The sequence below is a fragment of the Schistocerca serialis genome, chromosome 5 (genome assembly GCF_023864345.2).
Source record: "Schistocerca serialis cubense isolate TAMUIC-IGC-003099 chromosome 5, iqSchSeri2.2, whole genome shotgun sequence".
Lineage (NCBI taxonomy): Eukaryota > Metazoa > Arthropoda > Insecta > Orthoptera > Acrididae > Schistocerca > Schistocerca serialis.
In genome coordinates this window covers 639377787-639402231 of record NC_064642.1, presented here as the reverse complement: position 1 = coordinate 639402231, position 24445 = coordinate 639377787, and the positions used below count along the sequence as shown (strand labels likewise).

Below are 24445 nucleotides of genomic sequence, written 5' to 3'. Positions count from 1 at the left end.
AATGGATCGTTATATTCGAGTAGTGCAACCTTCACTTGTGTGTGTGTGTGTCCGTCTGTGGAAGTGACCTCATGGCAGTAAGCTGTCAGTCGATGGTTCATACTGGCACCTTTCAATGAACTGTGGATGAAGCCCGACCAACAAGCATTACATGCATTGATCAAAAATGATAGTGCATTGGGAATGGCTAGTTTATATCTGAAATCTAGATCTGCCAATAAAATTTAAAAAGCACGACTGATAACTGAAATCTATTATTAACAAATTATTTGAGTTGTTGGTGGAATTGTTTTCGCGGGTCCGTGTGTATCTAGTGTGTTTGAATGAGCAGTTATTTTAACGCTGCCTGCGTACTGCATTTGTGGAGTGGTTCCTTCGGCCTTTTGGTGTTTTAAAAGCCGCATTCTGCAGACGCAGTGCTGTCTGTCACTTCTCCCTCGCCTGAATTATTTCTTCGTCCTACTGGTTATCGTGTGTTAGGTGGATTTGGTAAGAGGGTTGGTCGGCGTTTAAACTGACCCCAGTTTGAGTTGTCATCCTGTTATGTGAGCATAACGCTCGGCTACCTGTCTCACCGCTAACGCAGCTTTAGGAACTTTTCCCATGTCGATCCTTGGAGCACTGTCTTTGGATCACCCCCTTCTTTATTTGGTCTGATTATGTCAATTGTTTAAAAATAAAATTATTCCTATTGCTTGTGGCCTTCAGCTGACAAATAATTGAATTCTTCTTAATAATGCCTTCAGGGAGTAAATTTTTTTAAATGACTGTTTTAAAAATTGTTTTGGTATTTTTAACGTGTAATTGTCGTCTTCATTTGTAATTCAAGCCTTCAGCCGTTAATTGTTCTAAAGTATGGCTCGTGGTCTTCAGCCGACAAATAATTTTTATTTCTTTCTTAATAAGGCCTTCAGGCGTTAGTGTAGCTTGTGTTACAGTCAATGTTTTTAAAAGAATGTTTTTTTTTAAATATTTCCTTAAATAAAGTGTATGTGGTTACTGTGCAACCAACGGGAACTGATTAGGCCCCGTCCACACCTTTCCCTGCCTTCCCTTGGTCCCACGTCTCAACATTATTGTTGTAATATTATTGTAAATCCGTACAAAAATAAGGATGCGTAGATTTTTTGGGTTAAAAAATCATGAATGCGCTTTGAGTTTTCAAGGAGGGTGTTTCAACCCTTAAGGGATTACGGGAACGTTTAAAAACGTGTGACATATTTGCTCTACATTAAAATAAATTCGAAGCCGATCAAAATCGAAGTTTATCGCTTCGGTAGATTTATTTATTTGTTCTACAGCAATACAACTGACTTCCTCAATGGGTTGATCATCAAGAAACATACGTCCTGAGGTCATTAGGTCTATAGTTCTCAGAGTGACATGTCCACTGTGGTGGACGCCAGGAAATTCATGATCTGATGTTACCGTGGCTATAGTGGTGAGACTGATACGCCATCTGGATTATACGAAGTTTGGCCGGAAAATACGTAGAAAAGTTGAATAATGTCTTTGTGTTACAAGTTGCAGTCACCGCCAGGTGGGCTACTGCTGTAATCAATCCCATCAACGCTCAGTTCGAGTCAGAGCACTCTGCGTGAAGGTGGGAGTGTGCGGCAGCTTGTTGACAGTTACCCTTTCTCACCTGCCGTCGGCATGTAGCTCTCTCTGATTGAGGAACAGCGCGTCAATATCAAGTTTCTTGCAAAGCTAGGCAAGAATGGCCGTGAGATTTTTGAGTGTTTGAAACAGGTTTACAGGGACAATTCTCTGAAGGAACCAACCGTGAACAAGTGGTTAAAAAGGTTCCGGGGTGGCCGAGAAGAAGTGAACGATGACCCTCGCCCAGGACGCCCGTCGACATCGATTTCCGATGCAAATGTTGAATGAATTCAGGCTTGTGTTCTTAAATACCGTAGATTGACAGTCAGAAGGATTGCTGACGAGCTGTCAATCCCCAAAACAATCATTCACGATATTCTGACACAAAAACTTGAAATGAAGAAATTGTGTGCGAAAATCGTACCGAAGCTCTTGGCGCCAGAAAGGAAAGCAAAGAGGGTTGAGTACTGTGAGGAGACTTTCTCAACTGAGTCGTCACTGGAGACGAGTCCTGGTTCAACGAATTCTATGAGCTCAAATCTCAAAGCAAAGAATGGAAACTGGCAGGAGAACCGAGGACATAAAAGTCGCGAAAATCAAGGTCCAATGTGAAGATAATATTGACTGCTTTCATTGATTCGTCGTGTAGTCCGAGTTCGACCGGAGTTGGCAAAAGGGGGCAGGTGGATCCTTCATCACGACAATGCGCCCGCTCACACGTCACTCGTTGTGCGCGAGTTTTTGGACCGAAGCTCAATCACCGTGACAGACCACCCACCTTATACACCCGATTTAGCCCCGTATGATTTCTTCATGTTTCCGAAATGCAAAATGGTGCTTCGGGGGCGGCACTTGGGAGATGTGGAAGCCATCAAGGCGGAAACGACACAGCAAGTTAACAACATTACAACTGAAGACTTTCAGCAATCCAGAATGAGATTTTCACTCTGCATGGCTTAGCCACAGCCTGGGGGATGTTTCCAGAATGAGATTTTCACTCTGCAGCGGAGTGTGCGCTGAAATGAAATTTCCTGGCAAGAGAGCTTCTGTAAAGTTTGGAATGTAGGAGACGAGGTACTGGCCGAAGTAAAGCTGTGACGACGGGGCGTGAGTCGTCCTTGGGTAGCTCAGTTGGTAGGGCACTTGCCCGCGAAAGGCAAAGGTCCCGAGTTCGAGTCTCGGTCCGGCACACAGTTTTAATCTGCCAGGAAGTTTCACTTTCAGCAATGTTATCAACAGTGGAAACGGCGTTGGCAAAAGGGTATCGCGTCTCAGGGCGAGTATTTTGAAGGAGACCATATTGTAATACCTGAATAATTGTAAAATAAAGTTACTATTCAACTTTTATACGTATTTTCCGGACAAACCTCGTACACCAGAAAATGCACAGTCTGAGTTGACTAGGAGTTAAAGGATGAGGCTGACCTGGGCGCTATGTCGCTGCCCTGCTGCATGAAGGCCCCGAGGGCGAACCACAGGCTGTTGAGGATGCTGAACTCGTTGGTGAGCGCGCCGCCGGCGGGATCCTTGCCGCCCCCGCCGCCCGCTCCCCCGCCCCCGCCGACCCCGACGGCGCCGATGCCGACGACGCCGTCGGCCGGGCAGGGTCCGGGCCCGCTGACGAATGCGAGCCCGGGGGGCTCTTGGAAGGCGGGCTGCAGCAGGCGCCACTCGTAGGGCGAGAAGCGCGACACGAAGAAGAGCACGATGCTGACGCCCACGTACGAGAAGATGACGCACACCCAGATCTCCTTGCTGAGCGGGTTCAGGAAGCTGAACACGCCCGGCTTCTGCTTCACCGGCTTCTTGATCATGATGCTGATGCCCAGCGACATGAACGGCTTGCTGAAGTCGATCACGCGCTCCCGCTCCGAGGTGATCGTCATCGACGCGATCGCGATATCCGCCTCCTGGTGGCACACCGCAATGATTTCATCATGACTCGTGCTGCGATCGTAACACATAATCAATTTTGTAGCATCACATTCGTGCAGATTTCGATATCAACTACGAGAGTTGGAACTTTAATGGTGACAACTATTTACACTCCTAGAAATGGAAAAAAGAACACATTGACACCGGTGTGTCAAACCCACCATATTTGCTCCGGACACTGCGAGAGGCCTGTACAAGCAATGATCACACGCACGGCGCAGCGGACACACCAGGAACCGCGGTGTTGGCCGTCGAATGGCGCTAGCTGCGCAGCATTTGTGCACCGCCGCCGTCAGTGTCAGCCAGTTTGCCGTGGCATACGGAGCTCCATCGCAGTCTTTAACATTGGTAGCATGCCGCGACAGCGTGGACGTCAACCGTATGTGCAGTTGACGGACTTTGAGCGAGGGCGTATAGTGGGCATGCGGGAGGCCGGGTGGACGTACCGCCGAATTGCTCAACACGTGGGGCGTGAGGTCTCCACAGTACATCGATGTTGTCGCCAGTGGACGGCGGAAGGTGCACGTGCCCGTCGACGTGGGACCGGACCGCAGCGACGCACGGATGCACGCCAAGACCGTAGGATCCTACGCAGTGCCGTAGGGGACCGCACCGCTACTTCCCAGCAAATTAGGGACACTGCTGCTCCTGGGGTATCGGCGAGGACCATTCGCAACCGTCTCCACGAAGCTGGGCTACGGTCCCGCACACCGTTAGGCCGTCTTCCGCTCACGCCCCAACATCGTGCAGCCCGCCTCCAGTGGTGTCGCGACAGGCGTGAATGGAGGGACGAATGGAGACGTGTCGTCTTCAGCGATGAGAGTCGCTTCTGCCTTGGTGCCAATGATGGTCGTATGCGTGTTTGGCGCCGTGCAGGTGAGCGCCACAATCAGGACTGCATACGACCGAGGCACACAGGGCCAACACCCGGCATCATGGTGTGGGGAGCGATCTCCTACACTGGCCGTACACCACTGGTGATCGTCGAGGGGACACTGAATAGTGCACGGTACATCCAAACCGTCATCGAACCCATCGTTCTACCATTCCTAGACCGGCAAGGGAACTTGCTGTTCCAACAGGACAATGCACGTCCGCATGTATCCCGTGCCACCCAACGTGCTCTAGAAGGTGTAAGTCAACTACCCTGGCCAGCAAGATCTCCGGATCTGTCCCGCATTGAGCATGTTTGGGACTGGATGGAGCGTCGTCTCACGCGGTCTGCACGTCCAGCACGAACGCTGGTCCAACTGAGGCGCCAGGTGGAAATGGCATGGCAAGCCGTTCCACAGGACTACATCCAGCATCTCTACGATCGTCTCCATGGGAGAATAGCAGCCTGCATTGCTGCGAAAGGTGGATATACACTGTACCAGTGCCGACATTGTGCATGCTCTGTTGCCTGTGTCTATGTGCCTGTGGTTCTGTCAGTGTGATCATGTGATGTATCTGACCCCAGGAATGTGTCAATAAAGTTTCCCCTTCCTGGGACAATGAATTCACGGTGTTCTTATTTCAATTTCCAGGAGTGTATTTACAGCTCGTACAGAACAGATACGTCTTTCAAAGTTTTAATAACCTTCAAATTAGAGTCACCAGCATTGTGCATAACCCGTTTCCAGCGATGTGGAAGTCGTAGGATACCCTTCGCAGTGCCAGTTGTGTTGGCAGTTCGAGCGGCTTGGTCTATTGCCCGACGAATTTGTAGCAGTTCTGAAGCGAGTTGAACTCACGAGCGCTTACGTCAGGGAAGTGCAGTAGATGGTATACAGATACAACCACCAAAGATCTTGCTGAAAACCCAAGGAAATTCTGAGGTTTGGGTTGTTTGGGGAAGGAGACCAGACAGCGAGGTCATCGGTCTCATCGGATTAGGGAAGGACTGGGAAGGAAGTCGGCCGTGCCCTTTGAAAGGAACCATCCCGGCATTTGCCTGGAGAGATTTAGGGAAATCACGGGAAACCTAAATCAGGATGGCCGGACGAGGGATTGAACCGTCGTCCTCCCGAATGCTGGTCCAGTGTCTAACCACTGCGCAACCTCCCTCGGTGGAAATTCTGGTCTTACGTAAAATCGGTAAGCGGGTCGAAGGCTTCCATCCAGCCACTCACTGATCAGTCTGGCCTGGCAACGGAAGACAGCAAAACGAAAGCTGAAATTTTAAATTTAACATTTGAGAAATCTTTCACGCAGGAGTACCGTAAAAACATAGCGCCGTTTGAGTCTTGTACAGATTCCAGTATGGAGGACATAGTGATAGACATCCCTGGGGTTGTGAAGCAGCTGAATGGGTTGAAAATAAATAAATCGCCAGGTCCTGATGGGATTCCAGTTCGGTTTTACAGAGAGTACACTACTGCATTAGCTTGCATTTATCGCGAATCTCTTGCCCAACGTAAAGTCCCGAGCGACTGGAAAAAAAGCGCAGGTGACGCCTATATGCAAGAAAGGTAGAAGGACGGATCCTCAAAATTACAGACCAATATCCTTAACATCGGTTTGTTGCAGGATTCTTAAACATATTCTCAGTTCAAATATAATGAATTTCCTTGAGACAGAATAGTTGCTGTCCATGCATCAGCACGGCTTTAGAAAGCATCGCTCCCGCGAAGCGCAACTCGCCCTTTTGTCACATGATATCTTGCGAACCATGGATGAAGGGTATCAGACGGATGCCATATTCCTTGACTTCCGGAAAGCGTTTGACTCAGTGCCCCACTGCAGACCCTAACTAAGGTACAAGTATATGGGATTGGTTCCCAAATATGTGAGTGACTCGAAGACTTCTTAAGTAATAGAACCCAGTAGGTTGTCCTCGATGGTAAGTGTTCATCGGAGGTGAGGGAGTGCCCCAGGGAAGTGTGGTAGGTCCGCTGTTGTTTTCTATGTACATAAATGGTCTTTTGGGTAGGGTAGATAGTAATGTGCGGCTGTTTGCTGATGATGCTGTGGTGCACGGGAAGGTGTCGTCGTTGAGTGATTGTAGGAGGATACAAGATGACTTGGACAGGATTTGTGGTTGGTGTAAAGAATGGCAGCTAACTCTATATATAAATAAATGTAAATTAATGAAGATCAATAGGAATAAGAATCACGTAATGTTTGAATACTCCATTAGCAGTGTAGCGCTTGGCACAGTCACGTCGATTAAATATTTGGGCGTAACATTGCAGAGCGATATGAACTGGGACAAGCATGTATTGGCAGTTGTGGGGAAGGTGGATAGTCGTCTTCTGTACATTGGTAGAATTTTGGGAAGATGTGGTTCATCTGTAAAGGAGACCGCTTATAAAACACCAATACGACATATCCTCGAGTACTGCTCGAGCACCGAGCGAGGTGGCGCAGTGGTTAGCGCACTGGACTCGCATTCGGAAGGACGACGGTTCAATTCCGCGTCCGGCCATCCTGATTTAGGTTTTCCGTGATTTCCCTATATCCCTTCAGGCAAATGCCGGGATGGTTCCTTTGAAAGGGCACGGCCGATTTCCTTCCTCATCCTTCCCTAACCCGGGCTTGTGCTCCGTCTCTAATGACATCGTTGTCGATGGGACGTTAAACACTAATCTTCTCCTCCTCCACTGCTCGAGCGTTTTGGATCCCTATCAGGTCGGATTGAGGGAGGACATAGAAGCTATTCAGAGGCGGGCTGCTAGGTTTGTTACCTGTAGGTTTGATCATCATGTGAGTTTTACGGAAATGCTTCAGGAACTCGGGTGGGAGTCTCTGGAGGAAAGGAGGTGTTCTTTCCGTGAATGGCTACTGAGAAAATTTAGAGAACCAGCATTTGAGGCTGACTGCCGCCAACTTATATTTCGCGGAAAGACCACAAAGATAAGATAAGAGGGATTAGTGCTCGCACAGACGCATATACGCAGTCATTTCTCCCTCTTTCTGTTTGGGAGTGGAACAGGGAGAGAAGATGCTAGTTGTGGTACGAGATATCCTCTGCCACGCACCGTATGGTGGATTGCGGAGTATGTATGTAGATGTAGATGTAGATGTATAGCACTTAGCAGCCCCATCAGTTAAGCTAATCAGTAACAGCTTGCACTGTGCGTGCTTCAGCATTGTCCTGCAAAATGATGGTCAGGTCCTGCAGAAAGTGTCATCACTTCTGTCTCTATGCTGTTTACTTTTGGAACACAACCTGCGACCAGCTTAGAAATAATGACACTTTCTGCAGGACCTGACCATCATTTTGCAGGACAATGCTCAAGCACGTACAGTGCAAGCTGTTACTGATTTGTTTGACTGATGTGCCTGGTAAGTGCTATACTAGCTACTGCACTCATCTGACAAGTCCTCGTGAGTTCATCTCGATTTCTAAACTGAAGGAAACATTTCACGGCATTCGCTTCAGAACTGCTACAAATTCGTCGGGCAATAGACGGCGCCGCTCGAACTGTCAATACACCTGGGAGTGCTAAGTGTATCCTACGACTTCCACATCGCTGGCAACAGGTTATATACAAAGCTAGTGCCTACTTTGAAGGTCAGTAAAACTTTGAAACACGTATATATTTTGTCACTATTAAAGTTCCAACCCTCCTACAACTACGGCTACATCTATATGTACGTGAATACTCTGCAATTTCAGAAGGTGACTCCATAAGTCTGGTGAATTTCCGTGAAAGAGTGGAACATTTTTGTTGCGCCTTCATGGTTGGTAAGCTTCATTATTCCAAGAATTGTATAAAAAGTTTCAACAATGTACAGCTTACAGTTCACTGCTGACAGCCGTCTGAATTGGTCAATGTGTCGACTACTAATGAAAATGGAAAAACGAAGTTCCGTGCACCTAAGAAACCTTTTCATTTGAAGGGTTGGACTGCCGCAGAAATCAAAACAGAGCTGCGTGGAGTGGCTCATGACCGTCCACCTGAGGTCATCACAAAGGAAACCATTGTCATAGTGCGTGATATGATAATGCTAGACCGCCGAATAAACATTCGGAGTTGCTGAGACCGTAGGCATTCTACTGAGCGAGTATATAATGTCTTACGCGGTGAATTAACTGTGAACAAGGTGTACGCGATGTGGGTACCACGACTGCTCACAGTCTACTTAACGCGCATCCGTCACATTTCATCAGAAAGTCTAGCGGTGTCCATTCGCAATCCACAAGACGCTTTGCACCGATGTGTGACTGCTGATGAAGCATGAATCCATCATTACACACCAGAGTGAAAACAGCAATAAAAGCAATGGGGAAAGCTTGGAGAAATTGCACCAAAAAGGTAAAGATCATTCCATCAGGTGGTAAGATGATAGTCGCGGTTCTTTCGCACTCTCAAGGAACAATCCTCGTAGATTACTTGGATAAAGGCAGAACCGTAACTGGACCGAATTAAGCTTGATTGACGGATCGTCTGGAACTTCCGTTGGTTGCAAAACGACTAAGGTTGGCACATAAAATAAGTGCTCTTTCACCAGGATAACGCACCATTCCAATCACTAGGAATAAGAATGGCGAAAGTGTATGAATTTGGCTTTGAATTGCTACTTCGTCAACTGTGTTAACCAGGCGACTTCTTCCCGTTCCCTAATTTGAAATTCCGGTTGCTGCGATGAAATTTTTGTCAAATGAAGAAGTATTAAATGCATTCAATGAGTATTTTGCAGAGACCGACAAAACCTGTTTTATTGATGGGATGAAAAAGCTGGTGGTTGCTGGATGGACCAAGTGTATATTTCTCAATATATCGAGAACTCAGGTGAGGTGTTAATGAAACATTTCATCTTGTTTTTTTACCAGACTTATCAAACCACACTCTAACAGTTAAAAAGCACGTAGAAGAAATGAATACCTCAGTCATTCCCGGCGAGCTCTGATTTCTCTTATTTAATTATGATGATTGTTTCTTCCTTTGTAGGTGGGAGTCAACGAAATATTCTGATGAGAAAGTTGGTGACAAAAATTTCGTTTAATTAAAAACGCCTTCGGTTTAATCATTGCCACCCATATTATACTAGTACACTCTCTCCCATATTTCGCATAATACAGAACGAGCTGCCCTTCTTTGAATTTCTTCCATATCCTCCCTCATTCCAGCCTGGTAAATATGCCATACTACATACTACCGGAGAAGAGGAAGGACAAGCAATATGTTTAGTAGCTTTGTCGTAACTTCTAAATATTCTACCAATAAACACAGTCTTTCATTCGTCTTACCCATAACATCGTTGTATTTGTTTGCATGACATATTTAATGTTTTATGGGATGTAGTATATGCGGTCATTATTGTCACAGCACCAGAATTCATTAGCTTATAATCGACATGCGATTCAGCGATACAACAGGTAACATTTGAAGCAGCATTTTTTAAATTCTGTAATCCATAACGATTAAAATGAAATTGTTGATTAATTACAGCTTCTGGACAACTGCATCCCTTAAAGTATTTTACGGCTGCAGACCACGTTCCCTCGTCAGTTATGCTATGTAGGAGGAGTTGAAATTGCCTGAAAAAACTGTTGTCCAGAGAGAGACATCAGTTTCTTATTCCTTAGAATTTTTAAGGATGTGACTCTCTCCAGCTGTTTAGTAGTACGACCCGAAATGGCATTTCTCAACCTAGGAAATGAGCAGAAAATTTTATTCTTAAGATGTTAAATGACAGAAAGTACCATAGCTTACAGAATATTTTGTGTCTTATGCTGTGATCAACATTCCACTTAATTATTGATTTAAACTATTGTGATTTGCATCCTCACTTCGACTACTGTGCTACGTTATTTGTTCCTTGACAACAGGTGTACATTCATTAATCGTCTGAAGTGTCCATATTCCTTCTACACCAACAGTCTAACACGAAGTTCTTTTATTAGATTTCCCACGGTCCACGGGTAACCTCAATGGGTAAAAACACAACTATATAGACAAACGATTGCCCATCTACTGTCTGAACATCCCTTATATGAGGTGATTTTTTCCACCGTCGCTTCTTATTACGACTTCGCACCCCTTTATAAAATCCTCGTAAAGGCTTCCGAAATGCAGGGTGAAATAATTCCACAGCAAAGATTAAAGATTTTTTTACGTTAGATTGCGACATGAAATTAATGAAGCAGTTAACTCTATTCTGAATCTCTATACTTTCTGCCAAAGAAAACCTGAATAACTGTAAACCCATAGCAATAGATTTTTGAGTCATCAGTCTTCTGACTGGATCGATATAATCCTTCACGAATTTCTCTCCTGTGCCAACGTCTTCATCTCATAACAGCACTTGCAACCTACGTCCTCAATTATTTGCTGGATGTGTTCCAATTTCTGTCTTCCTCTACAGTTTTTACCCTCTATAGCTCCCTATACCAGGGAAGAAATTCCGTCATGATGTAACAAGTGTCCTACCATCCTGACCCTTCTTATTCTCAGTGTTTTCTATATATCCTTTGCTACCCGATTCTCCAGAGAACCTCTTCATTCCTTACCTTATCAGTCCACCTACTTTTCAACATTCTTCTGTTGCGCCACATATCAAATGCTTCGATTCTTTCCTGTTACTATTTTCCCACAGTACACGTTTCACTGCCATATAATTCTTTGCTCCAGACGCACATTATCAGAAATTTCTTCCTCAAATTAAGGCCTACGTTTCATACTAGCAGACTTCTCTTGGCCAGGAATGCCCTTTTCGGCAATGCTCCGTGCGTCATGGGTTATTTTGTTGCCTAGGTAGATGAGTTGCTTAAACTCATCTACTTCGTGATTACCAATCTTTATGTTAAGTTTTCCGCTGTTCTCAATTCTGCTGCTTTTCATTACTCTACCCTTTTCTCAGTTTACTCTCAATCCCTATTATGTACTCAACAGACTACGCATTCGATTCAGCAGATCCTGTAATTCTTCTTCATGTCATCAACGAATCGTATCATCGATATCCTTGCAACTTGAAGTTTAATTCCGCTGTTGAACTTTGCTTTTATTTCCGTAAGTGCTTCTTCGGTGTCTGTATTGAAGAGTAGGGGCGAAAGACTACATCCATGCGTTACACCCTTTTTAGCCTGACCTTTTCGTTCTATGCCTCCCAGTCTTGACTCTTGGACACATTGTATAATATCCGTATTTTCGCAGAGCTTACCCCTATTTTTCTCAGAATTTCAAACACCATGCACCATTTAAATTGCTGAATGCTTTTTCCAGATAAAAAATGCTATGAACGTGTCGTGCCAGAACTGGCTCTCTAATGCCTTTACCTTCCCTAAAACCAAACTGATCGTCATCTAACACATACTCAATTATCTTTTCCATTCTTACGTGCAGGGTGGTTATAATTAAAGTTAAACTTTCAAACCACTGTAGAAACAACATCACTGGTCAGAATGATGTAAAATTGCAACGGAATATTGTCGGACAAGCGGAAAACGTATGGCAGAAGAAAAAGAAACAGTTACAAAATGTAGCAGTAGATGGTGCTGTAAGCCTCAGAATTTAATAGTGGTCGACTACAAATGACGAATGAATCATACAACAATGCCTAAGGCATACGTTTGACGTTAAACAAACCGTATTACTCAGTGTGCATAGGTGTATAGGTGTGATACTGTTAGTTACGTAAGACCTTCCGGCAAGGCCATATCACATTGAATGGGAAAAATCGGTTTTTAATTGTCCTGAGGCCAAAAACCGCAAAAAAGGCATGAATTACATCAGTTTTTAACTTTCCTGGGGCTAAAAACTGCATAAAATGCATCAATCAGAATGAAATCGGAATATTATTTTCCGTGTGACTGGCCAAAACATGTTCAATATGCTGTCCACCGTTTTCTGCAACATGTTGAAATCGAGAAAAAGCATGTTCCACAACTAATCGATGTGTTTCCGGGATCACGTTCAGAATGTGTTCCGCAATGCGTGCCTTCGATGCATCTAAGTTTGCAATCAGAAAACTGAACACAGCCAGAAGTCAGACGGATTGAGATTAGGTGATCGGGATTGCCACGCTGTAGGGAAACGGTGGCTCACAATTCTAGCATTTCCGAAATAGTGCTTCAGCATCTGCTTAACTGGATTTGAAATGTGCAGAGGTGCTCCATCTTGCTTAAAAATGATCTCATCAACACATCCACGCTGTTAGAGAGCCGGAATGACGTGGTTGCGCAAAAGACACTCATAGTGCTTACCAGTAACGGTACAGGTAACAGGACCGGAAGCACCTGTCTCTTCGAAAAAATATGGCCCTGTAATAAAAGATTTGCGTGTGGATTTTCCGTTGCCCATATTAGACATCTCTGTGTACTAACATATCCTGTCAGACGGAAGTGAGCTTCGTCTGTCCACAAAATCTTCCACGGCCAATCATTGTCCACTTCCATGCTAGCAAGAAATTCTAAAGCAAAAGTCCCTCTCGCTGGCAGATCAACAGGAAGCAACTCGTGCACATGGGTAATTCTAAATGGATAGCAAATAAGAATGTTTCACAGGATTTTACGCACCGTACCTACGGGCGTGTCCAATTCTCCGTGCAGTACACGTTTGCTCACCACCACTCGTCTCCTCCTGAATTGCTGAGGTAACTGCTTCCACTGACGTCGAATCAGTTCGATTCTTCCCTCTACCGGGTTGCACACCAAAAGAACTCGTCTTTTCGAATTTCCGAATCAGTTTCTCCAGACCCACGCCTTTTTTTCAAACTCGTCCGGAACTTCTGAAGAGCGACGTGTGTAGAGCAGAGCGCGACCCTGTATTGAGACAGTTATGCCGAACGCCGCCGACCAAAAGGAGGAAAAACCGTGTACCTGGCGTGTTTATACCGGCTTCAATGGGTCGTGCGCATGACAGGTGTTTTCATTTACGTATTCTGACACATACGGCGCCACCTATTGATCAATTTTCACACTATTTTTTCCTTCTGCCATACGTTTTCCCCTTTATCCGATAATATTCCGTTGCAGTTTGACGTCATTCTGACCAGTGGTGTTATTTCTACAGCATTTTAAAAGCTTAACTTTAATTATAATCACCATGTATCTTGTCAGCAACTTGGATATCTGAGCTGTTAAGCTGACTGTGCGATAATTCTCGCACTTGTTGGCTCTTGCAATCTTCGGAATTGTGTAAATGATTTTTTTCCGAAAGTCAGATATTATAACGCCATACTCATTCATTCTCAACACCAACATGAATAGACGTTTTGTTGTCGCATTACCCAATGATATTAGAAATTCTGACGGAATATTGTCTATACCTTCCGCATTACTCTTATGTCTTCCTAAGCTCTTTTAAATTCTGATTCTAATACTGGACCCCCTACGTCTTCCCTGTCGACTCTTGTTTGTTCTACCACGTCACCAGACAAGTATCTTCCCTATGTGGATGCCTTCAGTGTACTATTTCCACCTATCCTCTCCCTCCTCTGCATTTAAGAGTGGAATTCCCGTTGTAGTCTTAATGTTAATATCCTTGCTTTTAATTTCGCCGAAAGTTGTTTTGAATTCGCTATTTTTCTGAGGCAGTCCTTCCAACCATAATAGCTTTTTCGATTTTTCACATTTTTCCTGCATCCGTTTCGCCTTAGCTTCCTTTCACTTCCTATTTAATTCACTTCTAAGTGACTTGTATTCATGTATTCCTGAATTTTCCTGAATATCTTCATACGTCCCCCTTTCGTCGATCAGCTGAAGTACTGCTACCGTTACTCATGGTTTCTTCACAGTTTCCTTCTTTGTACCTATGTTTTTCTTTGCAACGTCTTTGATTGCCTTTTTTGGAGACGCCCACTCCTCTTCAGCTGAACCACCTACAGAGTTGCTGCATATCGCTTTATCTGTAGCCTCACAGAATTTCAAGTGTATCTCTTCGGTCCCTAGTACTTCTGTATCCCAGTTATTTCTGGGCTGATTCTTCCTAACTAGTCTCTTAAACTTCAGCTTATTCTTCATCACAAGCAACAATCTAGCAAACATAAAATGCAAAAAAGATTTTTAATTAGCATCTTCACTTTGTTGAGCCTGTTCCGCATGGGCTTCATTACTAACGGAAGTGGCATTATTAATTTAACGGATGGCTAGATGATCTTCCTGTCGCCACCCCACTAGCCCTGGGACGGAAATCTGAACCGCACAGTCTGTATGTAGTGTTACCCAAGCGAACCGTTAACTGAGGCGGGACTTCGGTTTCAGCTGGGTATTTACCTCGTGGGGTGTGGAAAATCGCCTAAAACCCGCATCAGTGTAGGCAGCATACGATCCTTGTCGTCCGTCCTCTGGGCATTTTCAATCCGGAGTCTGAGCTGCTCCCCGTTCCGGAAGCGCGCTTAACACGAACGGTTGTGCAGGCGGGCTGGTTTTCTGTTAATAGACTGTAGGTCGGTTGGAATCCAGAACATCAAGGTACTAAATACATTATATTTTCTCGAAGAAACGCTCTACAGCTTTCAAGTTACTTGGAATAATGCACTGCAGACCACTGCAGCGATTTCCGTTCATAAAATATCATCACTGGAAGGAAAGCTGGACATTCATGATTTACTCATTCACCTCATCTACATCTACATCTACATGACTACTCTGCAATTCACATTTAAGTGCTTGGCAGAGGGTTCATCTAACCACAATCATACTATCTCTCTACCATTCCACTCCCGAACAGCGTGCGGGAAAAACGAACACCTAAGCCTTTTTGTTCGAGCTCTGATTTCTCTTATTTTATTTTGATGATCATTCCTACCTATGTGGGCTGGGCTCAACAAAATATTTTCGCATTCGGAAGAGAAAGTTGGTGACTGACATTTCGTAAATAGATCTCGCCTCGACGAAAAACGTCTTTGCTTTAATGACTTCCATCCCAACTCGCGTATCATATCTGCCACACTCTCTCCCCCATTACGTGATAATACAAAACGAGCTGCCCTTTTTTGCACCCTTTCGATGTCCTCCGTCAATTCCACCGGGTAAGGATCCCACACCGCGCAGCAATATTCTAACACAGGACGAACGAGTGTAGTGTAAACTGTCTCTTTAGTGGACTTCTTGCATCTTCTAAGTGTCCTGCCAATGAAACGCAACCTTTGGCTCGCCTTCCCCACAATATTATCTATGTGGTCTTTCCAACTGAAGTTGTCCGTAATTTTAACACCCAGGCACTTAATTGAATTGACAGCCTTGAAAATTGTACTGTTTATCGAGTAATCGAATTCCAACGGATTTCTTTTGGAACTCATGTGGATCGCCTCACGCTTTTCGTCATTTAGCGTCAACTGCCACCTGCCACACCTAACCCTATTGCAAACCGACGTCAATGATGTAGGTCTCTGGTTCGATGGATTACTCCTACTACCCTTCTTAAACACTGGTGCGACCTGCATAATTCTCCAATATGTAGATACAGATCTATTGGTGAGCGAGCTGTTGTATATGATTGCTAAGTAGGGAGCTATTGTATCAGCGTAATCTGAAAGGAACCTAATCGGTATACAATCTAGACCTGGAGACTTCCCGGTATCAAGCGATTTGAGATGCTTCTTAACGCCTAAGGTATCTACTTCTAAGAAACCCATGCTAGCAGCTGTTCGTGTTTCAGATTCTGAAATATTTCATTCGTCTTCCCTGGTGAAGGAATTTCGGAAAACTGCGTTCAATAACTCCGCTTTAGCGGCACAGTCGTCGGTAACAGTACCTTCGGCACTGCGCAGCGAAGGTATTGACTGCGTCTTGCCGCTTGTGTACTTTACATACGACCAGAATTTTTTCGGATTTTCTACCAAATTTCGAGACAATGTTTCGTTGTGGAACTTATTATGGCGTCTCGCATTGAAGTCCGTGCCAAATTTTAGCCAATCTTCGGGATTTGGCGTTCTTCTGAACTTCGCATGCTTTTTCCGTTGCCCCTGCAACAGCGTTCGGACCTGTTTTGTGTACCATGGGGGATCAGTTCCATCTCTTACCAATTTATGAGGTATGAATCTCTCAATTGCTGTTGCTACTATCTCTTTGAATTTGGGCCACATCTCGTCTACATTTGCATAGTCAGTTCGGAAGGAATGGAGATTGTCTTTTTTAAATAAAATTATTTTGCATTTGGTTCTAAAAAGGTTCAAATGTCTCTGAGCACTATGGGACTTAACTTCTGAGGTCATAAGTCCCCTAGAACTTAGAACTACTTAAACCTAACTAACCTAAGGACATCACACGCATCCATGCCCGAGGCAGGATTCGAACCTGCGACCGTAGCAGTCACGCGGTTCCAGGCTGTAGCGCCTAGAACCGCACGGCCAATTCGGCCGGCGCGTTTGTTTCTGGTGGATTTGGAAGAAACGGTATTGAGCCTAGCTACAACGACCTTGTGATCATTAATCCCTGTATCAGTCATGATGCTCTCTATTAGCTCTCAATTGTTTGTGGCTAAGAGGTCAAGTGTGTTTTCGCAACCATTTACAATTCGCGTGGGTTCGTGGACTAACTGCTCGAAATAATTTTCGAAGAAATCATTTAGGACAACCTCGGAAGATGTTTTCTGCCTACCACCGGCTTTGAACAAGTATTTTTGCCAACATATCGAGGGAAGTTTGAAGTCCCCACCAACTATAACCGTATAAGTGGGGTATTTATTTGTTACGAGACTCAAATTTTCTCTGAACTGATCAGCAACTATATCATCGGGGTCTGGGAGTTCGTAGAAGGAGCCAATTATTAACTTAGTTCGGCTGTTAAGTATGACCTCCACCCATACCAATAGGCACGGAGTATCTACTTCGACTTCACCACAAGATAAACCACTACTGACAGACACAAACACTCCACCACCAATTCTGCCTAATCTATCTTTCCTGAACACAGTCTGAAACTTCGTAAAAATTTCTGCAGAACTTATTTCAGGCTTTAGCCAGCTTTCTGTACCTATTACGATTTCAGCTTCTGTGCTTTCTGTTAGCGCTTGAAGCTCAGGGACTTTCCCAGCACAACTACAACAATTTACAACTACAATTCCGACTGTTCCTTGATCCAAGCAGGTCCTGTATTTGCCATGCACCCTTTGAGATTGCAGCCCACCCCGTACTTTCCCGAGGCCTTCTTACCTAAAAAACCGCCCAGTCCACGCCACACAGCCTCCGCTACCCGTGTAGCCGCCAGCTGAGTGTAGTGAACTCCTGACCTATTCAGCGGTAGACGAAACCCCCCCACCCTATGGCGCAGGTCAAGGAATCTGCAGCCAACATGGTCGCAAAACCGTCTGAGCCTCTGATTCAGACCCTCCACCTGGCTCTGCACCAAAGGTCTGCAGTCGGTTCTGTCAACGATGCTGTAGATTTTGGGCTCTGGCTTCATCTTATAAGCAAGACCGGCAGCCTTCACCAAATCAGATAGCTGCTGGAATCCAGAGAGAATTTCCTCAGATCCAAAGTGACACACGTCATTAGTGCCGACACTTGCCACCACCTGCAGCTGGCTGCACCCTATGCTCTTCATGGCATCCGGAAGGACCCTTTCCACATCAGGAATGACTCCACCCAGAATGCACACGGAGTGCACACTGGATTTCTTCCCTTCCTTAGCCGCCATATCCCTAAGGGGCCCCATTACGCGTTTAACATTGGAGATCCCCACTACCAATAAGCCCACCCTCTGTGATTGCCCGGACCTTGAAGGCTGAGAATCATCCTCTGAAACAGGGCAGGCAGCTGCATCTGGCTCAGCCAGAGACAGTGCCTGAAACCTGCTTGTCCAACACACTGGGGAGGCTTTCTGATCAGCCTCCAGGAACGTCTTTCGCTGCCTGCCACGCCTTGGAACGACCTCTCAATCAACCACAGGCGAGGGCTCAGCCCCACTGCAGGCAGCAATCGGAGCAACCACAGCGTAAGACCAATCTGGGGACAGACGGGACGAGGTTGACATCCCCGTGATACCCAAGTCCGGCTCCCCACAGTGGTGCCCATTGGCAACAGCCTCAAGCTGCTCGACCGAAGTCAGCGCCGCCTGCAGCTGTGAGCGAAGGGATGCCAACTCAGCCCTTATCCGAACACAGCAATCACAGTCCCTGTCCATTCTAGTCGATGTTGAACAACAGTTACGGAAACATGAGCCCGTGCCTAGATAACACAAGGGAAACACGCAAAGAATGTATGAACTAACCTGTACAAATGCCTAACGACTGCGCTACAATCTGCCTGAATTTACACGAATTTACACCTCCTATTCGAAACTCACACGCAATGTATGTAAGAATCTACGAAGTAAACACAGGAAAGAAGCTATATACTTATCTTTCTGCGCTGTCGATGTGCACCAACTGGGAGCCCAGGCCACACCTCACTATGAACTTACCTCTAATTTGGCTCACGCAGTATTTGCTAAACAATACGGCAACTTATGTTAGAAAATCATGATCACAAGCTTGTGCCGAATTTGCTGTAATGATTAGCAAATGTTACGTGAACCAAGACCGTGGGAAATATGTAGTGAGTTACTGTTTTATATATATATATATATATATATATATATATATATATATATATATATATATATATATATCACAAAGCGAAGAAAGTGGTCCAACTAAAACACTGATATTTCTTGACGTACGTCACGAATATGTAATAAAATGTGAGGGTTCCTATTTAAAGAAACGCAGTTGATATCCGTTTGACCTATGGCAGCGCCGTATAGTGGGCCAACCATACCGCCATCTCGTTTCCCCCTTCAAGCTAGACAAGTTTCGTTCTTTGTAGATTTTTCGTTTTTCGCTTGTTCCGTGAGATATTTGGCTCGGTCACTATCAATGGACCACCCTATGTGTGTGTGTGTGTGTGTGTGTGTGTGTGTGTGTGTGTGTGTGAGTTTGAGTATGTGTTTGTGTGTGTGTGTGTGTGTGTGTGTGTGTGTGTGTTTCAATCACTAATGTCCAGCTTTCTCTCCAGTGATGATAATTTTGTGAACTGAAGCATTAGAGGGATAAAACGATGAAGTTGCAGCTGGTGGTTTGCAATGCATTATTTCAATTACTAAATATAGTCAAACAATGACCGGCGGACTTACATAAATAATTTTTTACGTGGCAGTTATTCGGAAACGATGAGAAGGTGGTCTGTTATTGTTGCTGAGCTTGTAAAAGATGTATCAAGATGCGTTCTTTGGTACAAGTAGCTCATTTACAAGACTAAAGTTGTTGAGGTTGGCTTTCTTTATACTCACACTGCGTATGAAACTTTACGATGCATCATTTTGTAAGCTGATGTTTACTTGCTAGTATATCAAGTTTTCATTTTATCTGTTAACATTACAACATTCTATCCCAGTAATATGTATTAGCTAACTTATTTTTCGGCAACTGAGATGTTTTGTAGTATACAAAATTTCGAAATTGTGGGCTTATCTGGTGTATTGATGTCGTTAAATGGTTTAATATGATTTAAGTAGATTTATTTGCAACAGCTACGTTGTATTTTAGATTACAATCGTTGCCAGTGTGGTATTTCTTTGTGTATCACATTTTTGTATATGGAATTTCACGGTCTCGCTCACTAATGTTCAGTGTTTACTTGCAACCAAAGATCATAATGTACCTCTTAGTAAATTAATACTGAAAGCTATTACATACTATAGTTTTATCTCTGATATGGTGATGTCTTTGACTGTATCGTTGACTTTTTGGCCTAGTTACATTCGTCGGTGGGTTACTAGCTCTCGATGTGGACCTGGTTCTTGACTAAGATTATCGTACACAGTTATTATTGGTATAAATTTTTTCGTCCTATCGTGGACTTAAAGGAGCAGATTACTATTGTTCAAATTATGGTTTAACTTTTATTCCATTTACGGCAGTAGGTGAAATAGTATTTAACGTCATATCTCCTGGTTAACTATGTAATCTCTAATCGCAATTTATTCGTTTTAGGCAAAGCTTCATAATGGTCATTGACCGAAACCAGTGGCGAATTGCGCAAAATAAATGACAGCTGAAGATTTAACCATGAATTTTAACAATTTACAAGACTAAAGGGATGCAAGAAGAGGAAGAAAAATTTAAAATGTCTAACAACGCTTTGATTAATGGATGGTAAAATAATAGTTCACAATCTTTATGAAGTGTGCAACTTACGTGTCATAGAATATGGTCTGAGTATATTTTCATTCAGTCCATGCAGCAGCATGCTGAGCCGGCTGCTTACCTTGCGGACGAGCTCCCCCACCATTCCATCCCAGCCTCCCTCCACATCCGGGTTCTCCGCTCCGTATTGGCCGTCCTTCACTATCCTCAGCTCGTCTGCAACAGAACACCACCTGTAAGAGGCTCTCCGCACAACGTAAACAGTTTGTACATACCAATGATCTCTTTGAACCAACATGAGTTTCTCAGGTTTACAGGCAACTCGTACTTTACTATTTTTCAACACCTAACGCCATTTTAATCTTCCCACCGGGTGTTGTAATATTTGTGAAATTCAAGCATATAAGAGGAACAGGGAAGCCACTATCTCTGGCAGCATCACTAGACGTTTCCGTCGTCCAGGTTTCCACCACTACATCCACAGCCAACCTATTCCTCTCACTAACAAAGTAACGACTAACCGCTGACAGAAAAATAACATAGCATACACGCCTTCTTACTATTCATCATAACTGAGTAAAGCTACTTTCTCTCGTCTATGTTCTCTGCTATTACCCTCACCTACAGAACACTCAGCGACCCCATCCTAGCATATGCCTGTGTTCCCTGGATCTCCAGTTCTTCCAGGTAATACAAATCCCTTGAAATCCTAGACGAACAAGCACCGTACTGCACCTACAGTATCCATATACCTTCCCCCAACTCCCGCTCTATTCCACATTTTCTTCGGGACACCTTCTAATTCTATATTAATCTGAAAACCCAGCGCCAGCACCAAATATCCCACCTATTCTTCATCATTCTCGGTATGCTGCTGTGTTAGGGGTGACTGTATCCATACTCAACGCCCCATCCATCCTTTCCCGCTGGAACCCGTACCAATTCCCACTACTGAGCAATGAAATTCCTCCACAGATATACCCTTCTTCAAGCGCTAATCAAATGGCTCTGAGCACTATGGGACTTAACTCCTGAGGTCATCAGTCCCCTAAAACTTAGAACTACTTAAACCTAAGTAACCTAAGGACATCACACACAACCATGCCCGAGGCAGGATTCGAAACTGCGACCGTAGCGGTCGCGCAGTTCCAGACTGAAGTGCCTAGAACCGCTCGGCCGCAAGGCCGGACTTCAAGCGCTAATCAACAACGCTCCACCTCAGCCCATTCATCCATTGCCCCTCCTCTCCCTCACCAAATTAGTTGTTGCCCATAGTGCCAAAGGACTCTGTTGTGGTATTCATCGTTCCAAAAGAATGATGATTACTACAACAATACTATTATAACAAAGCAGCACGCTTCCTTGTGTAGTGATCCTTTTTTCTTCGAATAATTAAAGTTTCCACAAAAGTGTATATTTTTAAAATAGTTTTTTGATCTGTTTTATGTATTCGAAACTTTTTTTAAGATGTTAAGCGTTTGTCTTCGCGCGGTTTTACCCGCAGCTTTCCCATCTCTCCTAGGAAACTCAACTACCAAAAAAAAGTAAAACCAGATGCGCACACAGGCCATCATATATCGATCTGTCTCACTTCTATCACTTTCTGGTGAAGTGTCCAAACAGAAAATGGGTCGTTTTCAAACAAGTGACGCCTAGCAGCGGTCAGCTCTCTTCCACCGCCATAGGGCGAGTCTGAGCGTAATCTGTCAGGCTCCACCTCGTGTGCCGTCTGGATTTGTCTCGGCTGCGACAGCTCGCAGCCTATTTCGGCCAGTAGCTCCCGTCAACCAGAGCTCACTTGGTGGCCACGGTCTCTGTTATGGGGTATTGTTCGAACTTGGATGACTTTCATTATTATGCTGCCACGCACAGCACCCTGATTGTACAAAATCGAGCGTATTGCATTCCTCCTCGACTGAAGATTTCTCTGTCAGCCTAATGCGTATCTGGAGTGTTCCGCGTATCGCTACATGGACGCAGCCTTGTACCCGCCCTATCACTGTGGAACTGAATGTCACTGTCACGTACTCTGTCAGCACCAAAACAACGCGGAGGGAGCTTCACAAGCAGGAAACTGCGCGGTGAACTGGGATTCAGAAACCACTCATCAGTGATGCAACTTCTCGCAACCGGAGCCATGAAACCAGGACTATGGAGCAATTGAAGGTCATTTGGTCAGATGAGTCTTGTTGCACACTATTTCCAACTTCTGAACAGGTTTACATGCCAAGAGTGAAACATGGTGGGGGTACGGTAATGTATTGGGCTCCCATATCGTAGTGTTCAGTGGGCTCCATGGGTACTGTACAAGGTCTCGTTGGGGCTAAGAATTATGTGACCATTTTAAGTGTTCAGGTCCGTCCCTTGGTGCAGTGTTCGTTCCGCAAGGCTGATCTGTGTTCCCAGACGACAGAGCCGCTGCTCACACAACTCGCACCGTCCAGGACTGGTTTTGTGAGCACGAGGACGAATTGCCGCATCTCCTCTGCCCGCCACACTCACCAAATATCAATATTATTGCGCCTGTATGGCCTACTTTGGAGAGAAGGTGCGCGATCGCCATCCACCTTCATCATCATCACATGCAATTGCTACTGTTTTTCAGGAAGAATGGTATACGTTTTAAATGTCAATTGTTCTCCTACGCCGTATTAGGAACGGTGATGTGTTTCCGCGTTTTTGTCCAACGCACGTAGTCGTAACATGGTGTTTGATCAGAATCCTAGTGATCTTGGCTGTTGGTGGTGCCCCGTACGGTAGAGAAGCCGCTCGTTTGTTCCTTTGTCGTCTTCTTTCAGTGGAACACGTTGTTCGCATTCCGACGCAAAACCTGTTTCAGGTGTTACAGTACAGCCGGCGGCATGTGGCCGGGAGTTCTCGACACATGCTTCGCTGGGCACGTGTCAAGCAATAGTAGACACCCGCCATTTCGGTTCTTCGCCGGTAAATATGGAGAATGATATTCATCGACTTTTCGCGAATGACGAAATGAAAAGTTAAAAACTGCAGAGTGTAACACTAGTCTGCACTTCTGTGGCATGTCGAGCACACTTCACTGATGAATAAATTGCACTACGTATAAAGTATGTGACTAAAAGCCTATGCACTCGCTTCTGCTCGCTTAAGCTATGAATACGGGCGTGCCTAAGCGTACAGACATGTGACCCCTCAACAGGTGTGCTTGCAGTCAGAATAAATGAAGCGAGAAATTGAATATATGTTGAATGTATGTAATATCTACTTAACTTGGCACATGCTCTTAGATTGACGACTTCATTGAACTTTCAAAATCAGATACTGCGAGTGACCTGAATACATACATCTTAAACATAATCGTTATTTGTGACGGTGATAGCTCGAACATCATTCATTGAAAAACCTTTCCAGTTTCTTATGCCCTCTGTAACGGGAGTTGGATGAACAACTCCAAGGTTCTTTCAACTTAAATTCCGAGGGTCTATTCTATGTTGTCAACGAACATATTCCTTCCTACAATATGTATCTGGTGAAAAGGTCAAGAAAGAGAAACGAAACATATTCGAAATGATACAGAAATTTACCCACAGTAGTCTTTCCTGGAAGCATCCGTGACTTGAAGAGGAAAAGTGTGAATCACGAGTTAAGAAGTATCCTCCATCACATACTGAAAGTTGCTCTAGACATGTAAATATAGATATACACTCCTGGAAATGGAAAAAAGAACACATTGACACCGGTGTGTCAGACCCACCATACTTGCTCCGGACACTGCGAGAGGGCTGTACAAGCAATGATCACACGCACGGCACAGCGGACACACCAGGAACCGCGGTGTTGGCCGTCGAATGGCGCTAGCTGCGCAGCATTTGTGCACCGCCGCCGTCAGTGTCAGCCAGTTTGCCGTGGCATACGGAGCTCCATCACAGTCTTTAACA

The 24445-nt window shown here is 44.8% G+C and overlaps 1 protein-coding gene across 1 annotated transcript in view; it reads right to left on the bottom strand.

Annotated features, from left to right (window-relative positions):
• The window catches only part of LOC126480997 (glutamate receptor 1-like), a 502527-nt gene that overhangs the window by 28180 nt on the left and 449902 nt on the right, over window positions 1-24445 (bottom strand). Inside the window, exons 12-13 of the mRNA XM_050104443.1 lie at window positions 20653-20747; window positions 3028-3512 (exon numbers count right to left, since the gene is read on the bottom strand). Of these exons, the coding sequence (XP_049960400.1) occupies window positions 3028-3512; window positions 20653-20747 (580 nt within the window). The remainder of the gene's footprint in view (window positions 1-3027; window positions 3513-20652; window positions 20748-24445) is intronic.